General features: G+C 31.2%; 2 protein-coding genes across 2 annotated transcripts; both read right to left on the bottom strand.

The window, feature by feature from the left end:
• Window positions 1-892: 892 nt before the first annotated feature.
• Window positions 893-5,686, bottom strand: TRIADDRAFT_53245 (uncharacterized protein; the record flags this gene model as incomplete). Its single annotated transcript, XM_002109297.1, has 8 exons — window positions 893-1,227; window positions 1,568-1,724; window positions 1,761-1,885; window positions 2,370-2,558; window positions 3,040-3,354; window positions 3,780-3,806; window positions 4,354-4,521; window positions 5,650-5,686. The coding sequence occupies 8 exons, from the start codon at window positions 5,684-5,686 to the stop codon at window positions 893-895; spliced, it is 1,353 nt and encodes a 450-aa protein (XP_002109333.1).
• A 1,098-nt stretch (window positions 5,687-6,784) lies between these two features.
• Window positions 6,785-12,559, bottom strand: TRIADDRAFT_53244 (uncharacterized protein; the record flags this gene model as incomplete). The annotated part of the gene is made up of 12 exons (XM_002109296.1): window positions 6,785-6,918; window positions 7,374-7,484; window positions 7,907-8,014; window positions 8,170-8,334; window positions 9,192-9,314; window positions 9,458-9,568; window positions 10,001-10,159; window positions 11,044-11,265; window positions 11,365-11,487; window positions 11,576-11,686; window positions 11,782-11,889; window positions 12,334-12,559. 12 exons carry the CDS (start codon window positions 12,557-12,559, stop codon window positions 6,785-6,787), a joined length of 1,701 nt encoding a protein of 566 aa, XP_002109332.1.
• Window positions 12,560-13,741: the final 1,182 nt, after the last annotated feature.

The following is a 13,741-nucleotide window of genomic DNA, read 5'->3' as shown; positions in this document are numbered from 1 at the left end:
AATATTGGCATCTGTATCCGTCGTAATTTCCTTGGCAGGCGCAAGCGTAGGAGTCATTATTGTTATAGCAAGTACCATTATTGTAGCAGGGACCTGAGGAGCATGGGTTATATGCTGTTCAAAAAAAAGCATTATGATAATATGTAAGATGGCTTTTTTAACCATCGGAAGATTCTAAAATAATTGTATCCTAGTTTATGATAAGTATGATCAATTGTTATTACTTTACCTGTCGTTGAAGTTGTTGGATTTTGATCTTAAAGTGGAAAAACAGTAATAGTACGTATATACGAGTACATTAGAAAGCTGATATCATTTTTATAAAATGGATGTAGTCACATAAAAAGCAATAAATCATTCATATGCTATCTTTAAAATATTTTATGTATATGTATGCACATGTATGGACTTTGAATTCATGTATTATAAGTGATACTCGTAAATATTTTCATGGACTACTAGATGTGACTACTAGATATACCTGGTAGTTCATGTTATTTTATAAATTTCTCGATTATAAACCCTAAATAATTGTTCTACAGTGCTCGAAATCATGATTATGCCTAAATCTGGACTAAAGTTTATGTGCTCATTGGATTTTCAAGAAAAATTGAAAGAAAGGAAGCATAATTAAATTGAAATCAACTAGGCTTTGTTTAAAAAAAATTGCATTATAATTCAAAGAGTTTTAAATTATACACTCCAATATACAGCATGGCCGAATCGATCATAATGTTATGCAGTTAGAACAGTGCAATTGAACTATTTCTTTACGAGTATTTCATTATTCTCTATTCGAATTATTTCAGTAAAAAGAAAATACTTCTTTGCTATTGCAATTTTATTTGAGGATTTCAAGTACAGTATTATTGACTGGATTTTACTTGCATGCCTAATGATAGAACTTACAGCTTCCGTTGTTAGTACAGTTGACTCCGACATCGGCCGAATGATGACAGTTATGTATTCCCCATCCTCGATGTTGGCAAGAAGCAAGTGAAGGTTCTACACCAGTACAATTAACATCATCTAGATAGATAGTACCATATTCTGCGCCATAATTTTGAACTGCACTGGCTCCAAGAAACCCTAGTTGTCTGCACACGACATGTGCTTCGGCTAACCCAAAATGGTCGCCACAAACTGTTGCCCATCGATTGTTATAATAGATTTCTACCCGACCATAGGAGTTACCGCCAGAAACAAGACGTACAGGAACAGTAGTAACTAATAAAATGTTAAAAATGATTGTATTTAACACATAGGTTTCTGTACGTGTAATTTAGTGTAGGATGGTTCAATATTATACCGTACTATCGTAGAATAGCTTCAAAGACTTTGAATTTATGTATTAGAAGTGATACTCGTAAGTATTTTCATGGACTACTAGATGTAACTACTAGATATACCTGGTTAGTTCATGTTATTTTATAAATTTCTCGATTATAAACCCTAAATAATTGTTCTACAGTGCTCGAAATCATGATTATGCCTAAATCTGGAATAAAGTTTATGTGCTCATTGGATTTTCAAGAAAAGTTGACAGAAAGGAAGCATAATTAAGTACTTTTCGATTCGCAGGAAATCCCAACATCCTTGGTATGGTTACAATCATGCCTTCCCCAACCGCTATGTTTGCAAGCCGCAATGGAAAATTCATCACCATTACAGTTGACACGATCAAGCCAGATATAGCCCGTTCCTCCACCAGAGGTATAGACTTCCTGTACGTTAGTGAATCCTAATTGTCTGCATATTACCTGAGCATTATCCAAGCTGAAATCGTGATTACATACTGTTCCCCATCTTCCTGAGTAATAAACTTCTAAACGTCCTTTGTGATCACTATTACCAGAAACGAGGCGTACAGGGACGGCAGACAGTGCTGAAATTGAAAAAAATTACATTATTCTACAGGTATTTATACATTGAATATTACAAAATCACTACTAGAGGAATAATTTAGTTTTACAAGTAGAGTATAATAGGCTAGTTTAAATTGAAATCTACTAGGCTTTGTTTAAAAAAAATTGCATTATAATTCAAAGAGTTTTAAATTATACACTCAAATATACAGCATGACCAATCGAACATAATTTAAGGATCGAGTGTTCTACCAGCAGACTTGCTTTTATCAAGCAGTTATCACATTACTTCATATTCTCGATAGTCGAGCACGAGTTGGCATAGATAATATTCTAATTTTAAAAATAAAATTGAAAGAAGACTTAGCTAACATCTTTCTGGCTCGCAGGATACTCCAATATCGTCATCATGGCTACAAGAATTTATTCCCCATCCATGATATTTGCAAGCCGCAATTGAATGTTCGTTACCATTACAGCGGATATTATCAAGCCAGATTTTACCTGATCCTCCAGGAGAGGTATGAAAGTTGTTTGCTTTCGGAAATCCTAGCTGCTTGCATACTACATTCGCATCTTTCAGATCGAATTGATTTTTGCATACTGTACCCCAACTTCCCGAGTAGTAAACTTCTAAACGTCCAATAGAGCAATTCTTCGGAGAAATGAGACGTACAGGAACGGAAGATAATGCTAAAGTCGAAGAAATTGAAGTTATTTTAACAGATATTCAAAGTACAAGTGTTTATAAAACTGCTGTAGTGCAAATAATATTGCATTATGTATAATATTGTCGTATAAAATACGGTAGAAAAACTATACGAAACAATATTTTCCATGCAATACTTTAACTTAACAAAGTAATGTCATTATATTTGAATTAAAAAAAACTAAATTTTTAACATTAGATGCTTAGCAACTGCTAAATTATGTATTCTCAGATACGATAATAACAGACTAGTATAATTTTAAATTTACTAAAACTTTTTCAAATATACTATATTCATCATATAATTTTCAATATAGTTTCAGGTACTGTATGAATAAAGTGCGAACAAAAAGATCCGGTTTTAACTAAATCATTGTGATATTTCTTTATTATCACAGTTATACGTATAGAGTAGATATATCGATTGATTTTCGAGTAAAATTGAACGTATGCATAGTCAGGTACTTCTTTCACAAGAAATGCCAACATCTTCACTATGGTCGCAGTTATGCTTTCCCCATCCGCTGTGTTTGCATGCTCCAATTGAAAGCTCGTCACCATGACAGTCTAAATCATCAAGCCATATTTCACCTGTTCCTCCACTTGCGGTGTATACCCTATTTGTACTAAGAAACCCTAATTGCTTGCATATTACATGAGCAGTATTTATCTTGAAACCATCACGACAGACTGTGCCCCATTTTCCTGAGTGATAGACTTCTACACGTCCACTCGAATGACCGTTTCCAGAAACAAGGCGTACAGGAACGGCAGATGACGCTGAAATTTAGTAATTTATATTATATTATTCTACAAGTATTTAATGTGAATTTCTGAATATATGCAATAAAGTACTTGTAGGTGTTATTTTTAATTACAGGGTAGCTATATAAAATGGATATCCATTTCACTATCTGGTAGTGAACATTACTTTTCAATATTAAAATTAGCATAATATGATGAAAAATCGATATATAATTAGAGTAAAAGATTAATTTGAAAAAATATAAATACACGTAAGCTATACGGCAAAATATAGGACGCGTTACTTTATTGCAGAATTTTATACTAAAAACGGGATAAGTCAGAGTAATTTTTAACAAGCTGCTTTAATTTTTTCATGATCCTAATTTCAATTTATTAGAATCTTAGAAGTACAGTATACTGTACACTTGAAGAGCATTTAAACATTTCTGCTGACTTACGTAGTTGGCCGAGAGCAGAATTTTCATCTACAAGTGCATAAAATAGATAAATTATTGCCTTATTACTACGCTTAATAGAGTCTAATTAATCTGCTAACCTGGTGAATTGCACGTTGTATGTTCATTATAAGCTATGATCGGATAACATTATGTATGAAAGATGATATCAAATTTAAATTTAAAGTTTGCATAAGTACGATAAAATTACATATTACTTTTATCATAAGTTATTAATATTAAAAGAACATTCAGCGGGCCTATTTCAATCTTGCACCGTAAAGGTTTTATAGAATATTACAAACGATTCATCACTTTATATCAATGCCTCTAAAATGTAAAGCAATTTATACGGTAGATTTGATATTTATCTAGAACACAGTAAATATATAGGGCTATTAAGCATTAAAAAAGATTTTGATGTTATTTTAGAGAAAATAAAAACTTTTGTTACGGATAAATTTTAGCTAACTGCTTTTGATTAAAAAATTGAGCCCTTTAAGCTACTGCTTAAATGTTATCGTACCGAATTATATACGCTTACTTGGGAATATTAAACGTGATATAGCAATTTTACCTTTAATCTGACTGCAATAGTTCAAATAACATGCCGATAAACTACTAATTTGATAAACATTGTAGCCCGAACAAACTTTCATTCGAAATGGTTCAGTCTTTTGCGAGCATGTAGGTAGGCCAAAATGATAGCATATATCAGTCTCTTGAATAAATTCATGAAATCCGGCTATTGTAGACGAATTTTATAAGGTGACGTGGTTAGTAAAAATTTTTATTCCAAATTAATTTAATGTGTTGTATTTATCGGTATATATCTCGCTATTTTTAGTTGATTTTGAATGCTCTAGTACTTCTGATCATCGCGATTATATTATATAATTTGTGCTACTGTAGGTACGCGGAGATAATATCGATAATTTTTATAATTTGCAAGGTTGATACTCAACCACAGATACCTAGCTTCTATCAAAACGTAAGCTTAATATTCTTTAGTACTAATCCCAGCCACCCACCCTTGAAACGAGCAGCGCGGGGATATTTATACTACTGCTACTGTTAGATGACTTTGATTATGGGTTCATTTCAATAGGTCAGTATAAGATTCTTACAGTACTTTTTACCTAAAGATTTCTTCTTGTAAAACGAATAGCTCTTAGGCAGTAATGTCTGCAGACTGCAGAGTACTGATTATTAAAATAGTATCTGTTATATCGCTAAGGGTGGCCACTAGGCCTTTAAATTTTGATTTGATATAATACTCTGATGAAAATTGAATAAACCTAGAATCTTTATAGAGTTTTCTACACAGCCATTTTGATTGTTACATTTTCTTATAATGGTTGTTATCGACAGAGCAAGCTTTGCTTGCATACGCAAGCGATCCTTAGACACACTATAATGATTGGTATAGAATTTACCACAGTACTAAGGACATTGTACCGCACTGTAGATATCTTACAGTACCTGCTAATCTTAACTTGGTATGTCTATCACCGTACACTAGTTATCATAATGTGCTTTGGACCATTAACTAATCTTAATATAGCAAAGTTTATTACTGTACTATTACTGGGATATATATAATTATCGTAAACCGTCAGCAAAGCGACGGGAGTTTGTACTAGTTTATTTATTTTATATCCGCTTGATGCTTTATCTCACAAGTTATTACAGAATATTTGTAATGTATTTAGATTGTACTGTAACTGTAATCTACTCTTAAATATAGACATTTTGTATTGCTATTAAATACAGACACATTCATAGTCTGTTCGCTCTACATTCTAATATGGCTTACTACATTTTAGTTATTACAATCCTCGCGATTTTCTACAATTATCTGCTATTCTATAACCTGTTATGGTATATGTTGTATCTAATCCTACAATCATGTTTTCTGCATGTGTTCTACTGCCATGGCTATAAATACCGCCGTTTTCTACCTTAGATTTCTTAAGTTGCATTATTAGTCAAAATTAGTATTCACACTTTACTCACGTCAGCTATCACGCTGACCTATCGTAATTATCACATTGTACCTAACTACTATCTACAATAAAGTATCCTCTTTTCTTAAGCTCCTTGTGCAATTCTCTGCATGGCAACTAAAACCACATTATCTGACTCTTCGAACCCTCCATCACAATATTGATTACAGTTTTTGATGTTAACGAATTTTATGGGAAAAAGTAAATTCTGCACGCGAGAAATTACTTAAAAAACAGGGAAATCGTTAAACTAGAATTAAAAATGAACTGTCAAGGTGCTACTGTAGGCTTAGCTATTTGCGAAAAGCTCAGAAATCTGTTGTTGATTGTGAAACCTTGATTGCAATCGATCCTAATTTTGTAAATTTATATTGTACAGATTAAATCTAGCAATTAAGGTAATGATAAAACAAATAACCTGTAGCAGTGCTGATACCCAGATCTGATGACTATGTACTCGTATATAAGATTAAAAATATATCATAAAATTGGTATAAAGAATGCACTGGTGATACAATTTAATATCAATTCAGATTAAATTTCGTTAAATATTTTTATGGTAATTATTATAATCACTACTCTATTTTGATAATGAAGTAATTTTTAATTAAATAGATGCAATAGTCTATGAAATTAAGTTACCTTGTAGGATCGTCATGCTTTTAGCTATGGCTGTGCAATTAGCATCAATCTTGGCTTTATACCAACGTTTTATATCGTTTTTAGATTTGCTGTGTGCTAATTGACATAGACTGATTACCGATGATATTTGGAAAATACTAGGATTGCTAATTTCTTCTGCAGTATCGTTCAATAAGGTAGAATACGCTCGACACGGGTCTAAAATTACAGTTGTGAGTAAAAAGTGTAACTAATAAATGAAATTAAGAAAATTAATCATATTATAAATTATTGCTCCTTATAAGGTAATACGCATGATATACCGTATATAACGTAACTCTGCAGCAATCCATTATAATTGATATATCAGTTTTAATACTATTAAAGCATACCAATACATGTGTGTTTGTCAACACCAACTGTTAAGCTATTAGGGCATGAACAGAAGTAGCCAGCGTATGTATTATTACAAAAGTGGCTACAACCACCATTACGATCCAAGCATTCATTAATATCTACGTGCGCAATAGAAAGACAAGAAAAATAGATGCTAGAGTGGTCGTACCAAGAAGAATGCGATAAAGTAAGTGAATATATCCAAATTATAGATTTATATTCTGATATACATATTCATATCTGTACATTTATAATTTATATATGAATATAGCTATGTATGATTATAATATAACATAGTTATATAAATGTTATATACTAATATATTCACTAATCACGAAAAATTTGATAATCAAATCTGAGTCTGAGACAGTAATTTGTATGGTAGCATTAACCATCGAAAAAGTTTGCATTTGTATATTTATAAATTAGTGATAATGTAAGACTCTCGCATTCGAGATTTGGAAGTAAAATTCATGTAATTAATAAAAATTTTATCTCATAAACCAAGTCGATCAATTAGTGTATGCTGTAAGGCGTAACACCAATATTTTGAAGAATAGCGTAATTTTCTTACCCCGATCACAATTTACACCGGTTATTCCTTTCTTGCAAACACATGTGTATCTATTTTCTTGATTAATACATTTTCCATGATGACATGGGTTGGAGAGACATTCATTAATAGCTGGAAAAGTTACAATACGATATTATTGGTGTGCTATAGCTTTGTGATGTAACCTTTTACTAGAAATAACTGTTTTCGTGTAAAAATTTATGGTTATAAATATAAAATTGAAATTAATTGTAAAATTCTTGAATTACGTGATTAAATTAAAATTTTAGATATTACAAAAGCAATTTAATATAAACCTCTAAAAAAATTAAAATTAAATTTTAAGTATATAAGGTTAAAGCATATTTATAAAGATGATTTTTGAAAAAAGTGACCAATAATAAACTTGATTCAATTTATATAGTTCTATATAATTCTTTTCTGTATTGATGTTGTAAATTTTTGTGATTAATAGCAATGAATTAATGGAAATACGATGAAAAATCTCACATACGAGCATTTGTAAAAGATAAAAGATATTTATATTATCGTACCAGTTTGGCAAATATTTCCAGTATAGCCATGTCGACATTGACAATAAAATGAACTCGAATTATTACGGTAGCAAGTGCCATGAATGCATGGGTCTGGTTGACATTTGTCTGTAAAAAGATTCGGACAGTACTGATTTGATTGATTTTCATAATATTTTACATTGATTTTATTTCGGAATTCTTGTAAGAATAGTCAGATATAAGCGAGTTTGGAAATAATTTTTACTAGTTTACAGCCGAAAGTTTTTATTTTAATGACTTACCTAATTTAATCGTGCAGTATCTTGTTCCCGGATTGCAGGATTTACTTGCACTGAGGTTATATACAAAATAGCTATGGCAATTTCTGATTCGAATCATGTTAGATGTATGGCAGCAACTATTATGAAAATTAAAACAAGCCATTCTTTTGACAATTCCTTGGTTAACTATGTAGAATATGAATAGAAAAGAAGACAAATAAGGAATAGCTACGTTAATAATTCATTAGCTTATACGCTGACATATTATACGTGTACAGTATATTGCTTTGATTATAATTACTGAAGTTAAAATCTGAAATTATTTATTTCCTTTTATGTAATCACTGAAACCTGTTGGATATTTGCCATTTATCCATCCAGTGGATATTGTTTGACATTTAAACATTGGAATGCATCGTGTAGGAACTACCAAATCATCCTTATGGCTGCTTTTGAAGCGATACCACACTGACTCGATAATATTATCGTCACATTTTAGCTTGATGGATTGATTGAAGAAATCAAATGATCTTGTATTATCAGAAATTATACGGTATTTCTTGCAAGGATCTACAAATAAATAATTCCATATGATTAGTACTACGTGATAGTAAAAGTTGCGTCATAGCTTATAATTATCATTTTAGGCATGCTAATTAAGGCACAGTTTGGAATACATAGGATATTGTTAGTTGTATAAATTTTAAGCTACTAGTATCAAATACGAGGTCTATTAATCGATATATCAAATTCTAAATTTCATAAGAATAAATGTCCATAATTCTTAATCAATCATAAGCGATTACATCGATTAAGATAACAGAAGTTATTAGTTTAATAAAGACCGGATAAACATGAGGTGCTCTTAAAATGTCAGTAGGCTGTAAATTCAGATTTAACGTAACAATTAAGTCATACTAAACCATTTAATATCCAATGATGTAATTGCAATCCAGGTAATACCTTGAGCTTTTAATTATATTTTAAAGAATGGCAGTTTCTAATAAACTTTCGATTACATTCATCAGTGAATTAAAAATTACCTAGGCAATGATGGCCATCTTTCATTAAGATCGAGTTATTTGCACACTGGCAACGATAACTACCAAACGTATTAATACACGCCTCTTGGCAGCCACCATTTAAAGTCTCGCATTCGTTGATATCTAGTTATAAGCATTTCATACTTGTAATAAAAATTAATGTCTTCTAACAAGTGTCTTAAATATACAGTATTAGATCGTAATTCAGGAAATACTACGACATGAAAATCACAGATCTAGAAATCGATGACGTTTCAACATACTACCTTGTGCACAATCAGCTCCTGTGAATCCTTTTCTGCAAATACATTGATGATTGCCAGTAATGTTGATACATTCGCCGTATCGACATGGATTGAAGAAGCATTTATTGATTGCTAGTAAATAAAATGATCAAACAATTAAGTGATAAATTGTCACACAAGCTTAATTACAACGCAAATATCTCATATTTGTGTTAGTTGATTAAAAGGGTTTTGATCATAGTACATTCATCCGAAGTATTGCACATTTCTTATGCATTAAGTGATTATTTGCAAAAGCTTTGAAGTCCTGTATTTGACTGTTAGACTAATATGGTAGTTTTAATGAAGGTTAGATTCCATATAGGATGCTAGATAGAGTAGTGTACACATACTTTTATGGTACTATTTATCTTTTTTCCAATAATAAGATTATTCTTATCATAGAGTCTATAAAATCCTATATTTGAGAGCTATTTCTTGATGAAAGTAGCCAAAATTTTTATAATTATTTGTTTTTAATGAAGATTCTGCTAAATTCAATATCTACAAATTTAAATAACTAACTGGCTCTGGTAGTACAATAACGCAAATCGCAATCCGGTGGAGGAGGAAGTTTATACACAAAGTAATTGCCACAATTTTTGATATTGATAGTTCGATTCCAATGGCAAGGACTAGGACCCCATGTAAAACAAACTTTTCCGGTAGCAATGCCTTCTGTCACTGCAAAAATACAGAAATATTTACGTAAGGTGATAAGTTACATCTAATTGTTGAAGTAAGAGTATATGCATGATAATTGTAAATACTAGTGCCATAAACCAGCTTCGTGACAAGGATAACGTAAAACAAATCTTGAAATTACTAAAGTCATTAGAATTCAGTATCCCTTAACTATCTCACAAGAATTTAAACGTCTTTGCTTCTACGCTAAATGACTAGAGAATTTTGATTTTATTCAGCTGCCTGCCGAGCTTAAAATACCCTTCGGCAGCAGCTAGCATGAATGAATCATTATAAAACTATGAAAGTTAATTCATACTGGATAGCTAAATTAATACAGAGATATTTATAATCGTAGATATATGCCGAATGATTCTAGATAACTAGACTACAATATATCCACTCATAGAATTATTTATGGTATCGCCTATAGTTTACTATCTTCAGGATATTAATCGCAAGTGTCACAAGACGTAGCACAATAATCAATTAACATCATTTACCATATAAGAACTCTTACTACAGTGCAGCATAATTTACTGTAACAAATAATAACTACCGTCGATCTTACTGTAAGCCATTAATAGTTATCGCCTAAGTAAACGTCTAGCTGCCTAAATTTAGTCAACTATTTATTCACGGTAGTTCGTACCGTGACAACTGGATGTCAATATTTTATATCTAGTGTCTCATTTTGCGTGAAGACTGAGCTTAATAAACTACACGAATTTTATATGTATTAATAATGAGATCATGAAGTAGCAAGTTTCAAAATTCATTTTTAATCATGAGTTAAGTTTTATATGCTCTTAAATAGGCTACAACAGTAATTATACTGATGGTACGTGAAATCTTAGTTATAGTTGCTAATACTATCACAGTACCTGCCGGGTGATTTCCTACCAGCCATCCTGGCGATATTGTTCCACATTTTAGCATACTAACTCTTCCTTGGGCTATCATTTGGCTATTGCGGCCGCCATTAAAACGATACCAAAAATTATTTTTAAATTGAGTTCGATCACATTTAATATGGAAGGACGATGGTTCATCGTTATATATTGATCTCGTAGGATCAGTTAACGAAATTGCATTTTGACAAGGATCTATACAAGTTCATGGTTATATTAGTTAGAGAGATAAAACAACATAATTATTACTGAGTACTACGCGTATGTCTACAATACTGCGAGTTAGAATCTTACCGAAACAAGAAATTTTGTCTGCCATTAGAATTTGTCCATTTTGACATGAACAGAAGTAACTGCCAACTGTATTATGGCAGTTTCCTTGGCATATAGATTTATTAGTCCGACATTCATTAAGATCTGTTTTAAAAATGGAATATTACAGTAAATAGGACGATAATTCGTACAAATCAAGAGTCAGAGATGATTTATGATTACTGTATTTTACCATCTTGGCAATATTTGCCGGTGTAACCGGGTTTGCAAAGACACTGATATCCTTGTCCTTTTGTAAGACAAATCCCTTGATTGCAAGGATTTGCATTGCAAGGATCGAAATCTAATATGATTCAGGACAGTTAAAACGAATTCAAAAGAGACTATGTTGACGATTATATTATCGAATTAGATCAAGCATTAATGATAATATGTTACTTCGTTCACAGTGTTCTCCGGTATATCTTGGCAAACATGAACATGTATATCCAGTTGCTCTCAAAGAACACGTACCATGATTATAACAAGGATTTGGATCACAGTAGTCTACAAAAAATTACGTGAGAAAGTTTTCATTTAAGATCAATGCAGATAAATCAAAGAGTATACTGATAATTTATAATTGATGAGATTTTATTTTTTACTATGGAAGATCGCCTGTGTTCAACAAGTGTTTAACCTTTTACTTTGGTGCAATAAGCTGAACACAATTTATGATTTGTTGAGGGCAGCCGATAAATCATAAATTGTCGACAGTTTCTAACTTGGATTTCTCTTTTAAAGAAGCAACAATCGTTGTAGAAGTAAAAGCAAACCATTCGATTAACAGTTTTCAAAGCTTAATGATCGATGTTCATAATTTGGTCAATATAGTATAAAGTAAAGAAAATGATAGTGAGAGCTAAATAGACGGAAAATCTACTCCTATAATATTAATTTCATATTAAATTAGATGTTAGAATATAAATGGACTCAATCATTGCAGTAAACCTTGTGGATGGTTGCCATACATCCAGCCAGGAGAAATAGTTCCACAAACTCCTAGATTTGAAATTTCGGAACAATTTGTTTGCAATACATAATTTTCATCTGCTCCTCCAAATCGATACCATGAATTACTTAAATTAGTATCGCATTGATACTTCAGATTCACATTTATACTCGATCGATCGGTTCCGTTTAGCCATTGGTATTGTTGGCATGGCTCTAGATACATTCCAAAATGTTCAAGTTTGGGTTAAAGTAGAAATCTGTATTGCCTTGGTTATAAAGTTCTATTTTTCTTTAGCTTACATGTTAAGTTAAGAAAGTAAATTTAGGAATATAAGTGAATTCATCATTCATTTTACTTGACATTCTAATGGCTTAAAAATTTGCCCTTTTTGAAGATTAATATAAAGTAACATAGCATATCAATTGCTTGAGCGATACTCTTAGCGATATTTATCAAATATCCAAAGTAAAGAATGATTCGTAATATCTTCTACTAGAATGTTTTGCAAAACTTTAAACATGATGATAAAATGAAATCTGCATTCAATGCGCAATAAAAAAGTATTTAACTTAATATCATAATATGTATGGTAATAATTTTATGAATATAATCTTACCAGAAAATACTGGAGGAAGGTCCGATAGTATGATCTAAATTTTTAATTTGGAATAAATTTATTGAGACGCTACTTTCTACTCTGGCTAATACATGTCATTCTATAAATTCTAGAAAGATATGAAAAGTTACTTACTAAGGAAGGGATAATTATAAGGTAGCCATACGCAATTAATTTCTTATATGCCATGATTTTAAGCCTTGTTATGTACTTGTACAGCCTCTCATCACTAGTAAGTAATACCTGGTAGTCTACAAATAGTAATAAAATAAATCACCGAATCTACAGTAAAAAAACAGATTTAAAGGGACAAAGTTCATTTTTCATAATTTTCTGTTTAATCGATGCTGGTGCCGTATGATTTATTTATCAAGCAAATAATATTTAGGTTTTATTTCATTCCTTCGAGCTGATAAAAATTTTAAGTGAAAAATAATGGAAAAGTAAACGAAAATATTCTACGACTTCTAGATATAAATAAGAAATATATCGAACATGATAGCGTAGAATAATATATGGGGGTGATATCTGAGGATAAAGTTTTTCACTGGTATTTGATCCAGCTAATGATTGACAAATTGATATGGATAAAAATATTGCGTATGGTAAGTACAACAATCAAATTAATGGAATTAGCTTAAAACAAAGGATAAATGAATAAATTATTCATGTTGTCACTTTGTATGTCTGGGACTGAAAAATGGATTCATTTGTTACGCAATATTTTTATTACCAGTGCCTGATGAAGATTAGATAGTAAACATAAATTACAAGACAGAAAATTATAA

This window comes from Trichoplax adhaerens, genomic scaffold (assembly GCF_000150275.1).
Source record: "Trichoplax adhaerens TRIADscaffold_2 genomic scaffold, whole genome shotgun sequence".
Taxonomy (NCBI): Eukaryota; Metazoa; Placozoa; class Uniplacotomia; order Trichoplacea; family Trichoplacidae; genus Trichoplax; species Trichoplax adhaerens.
The sequence above is the reverse complement of the archived record's forward strand: the minus strand, read 5'-3'. Positions and strand labels throughout refer to the sequence as shown.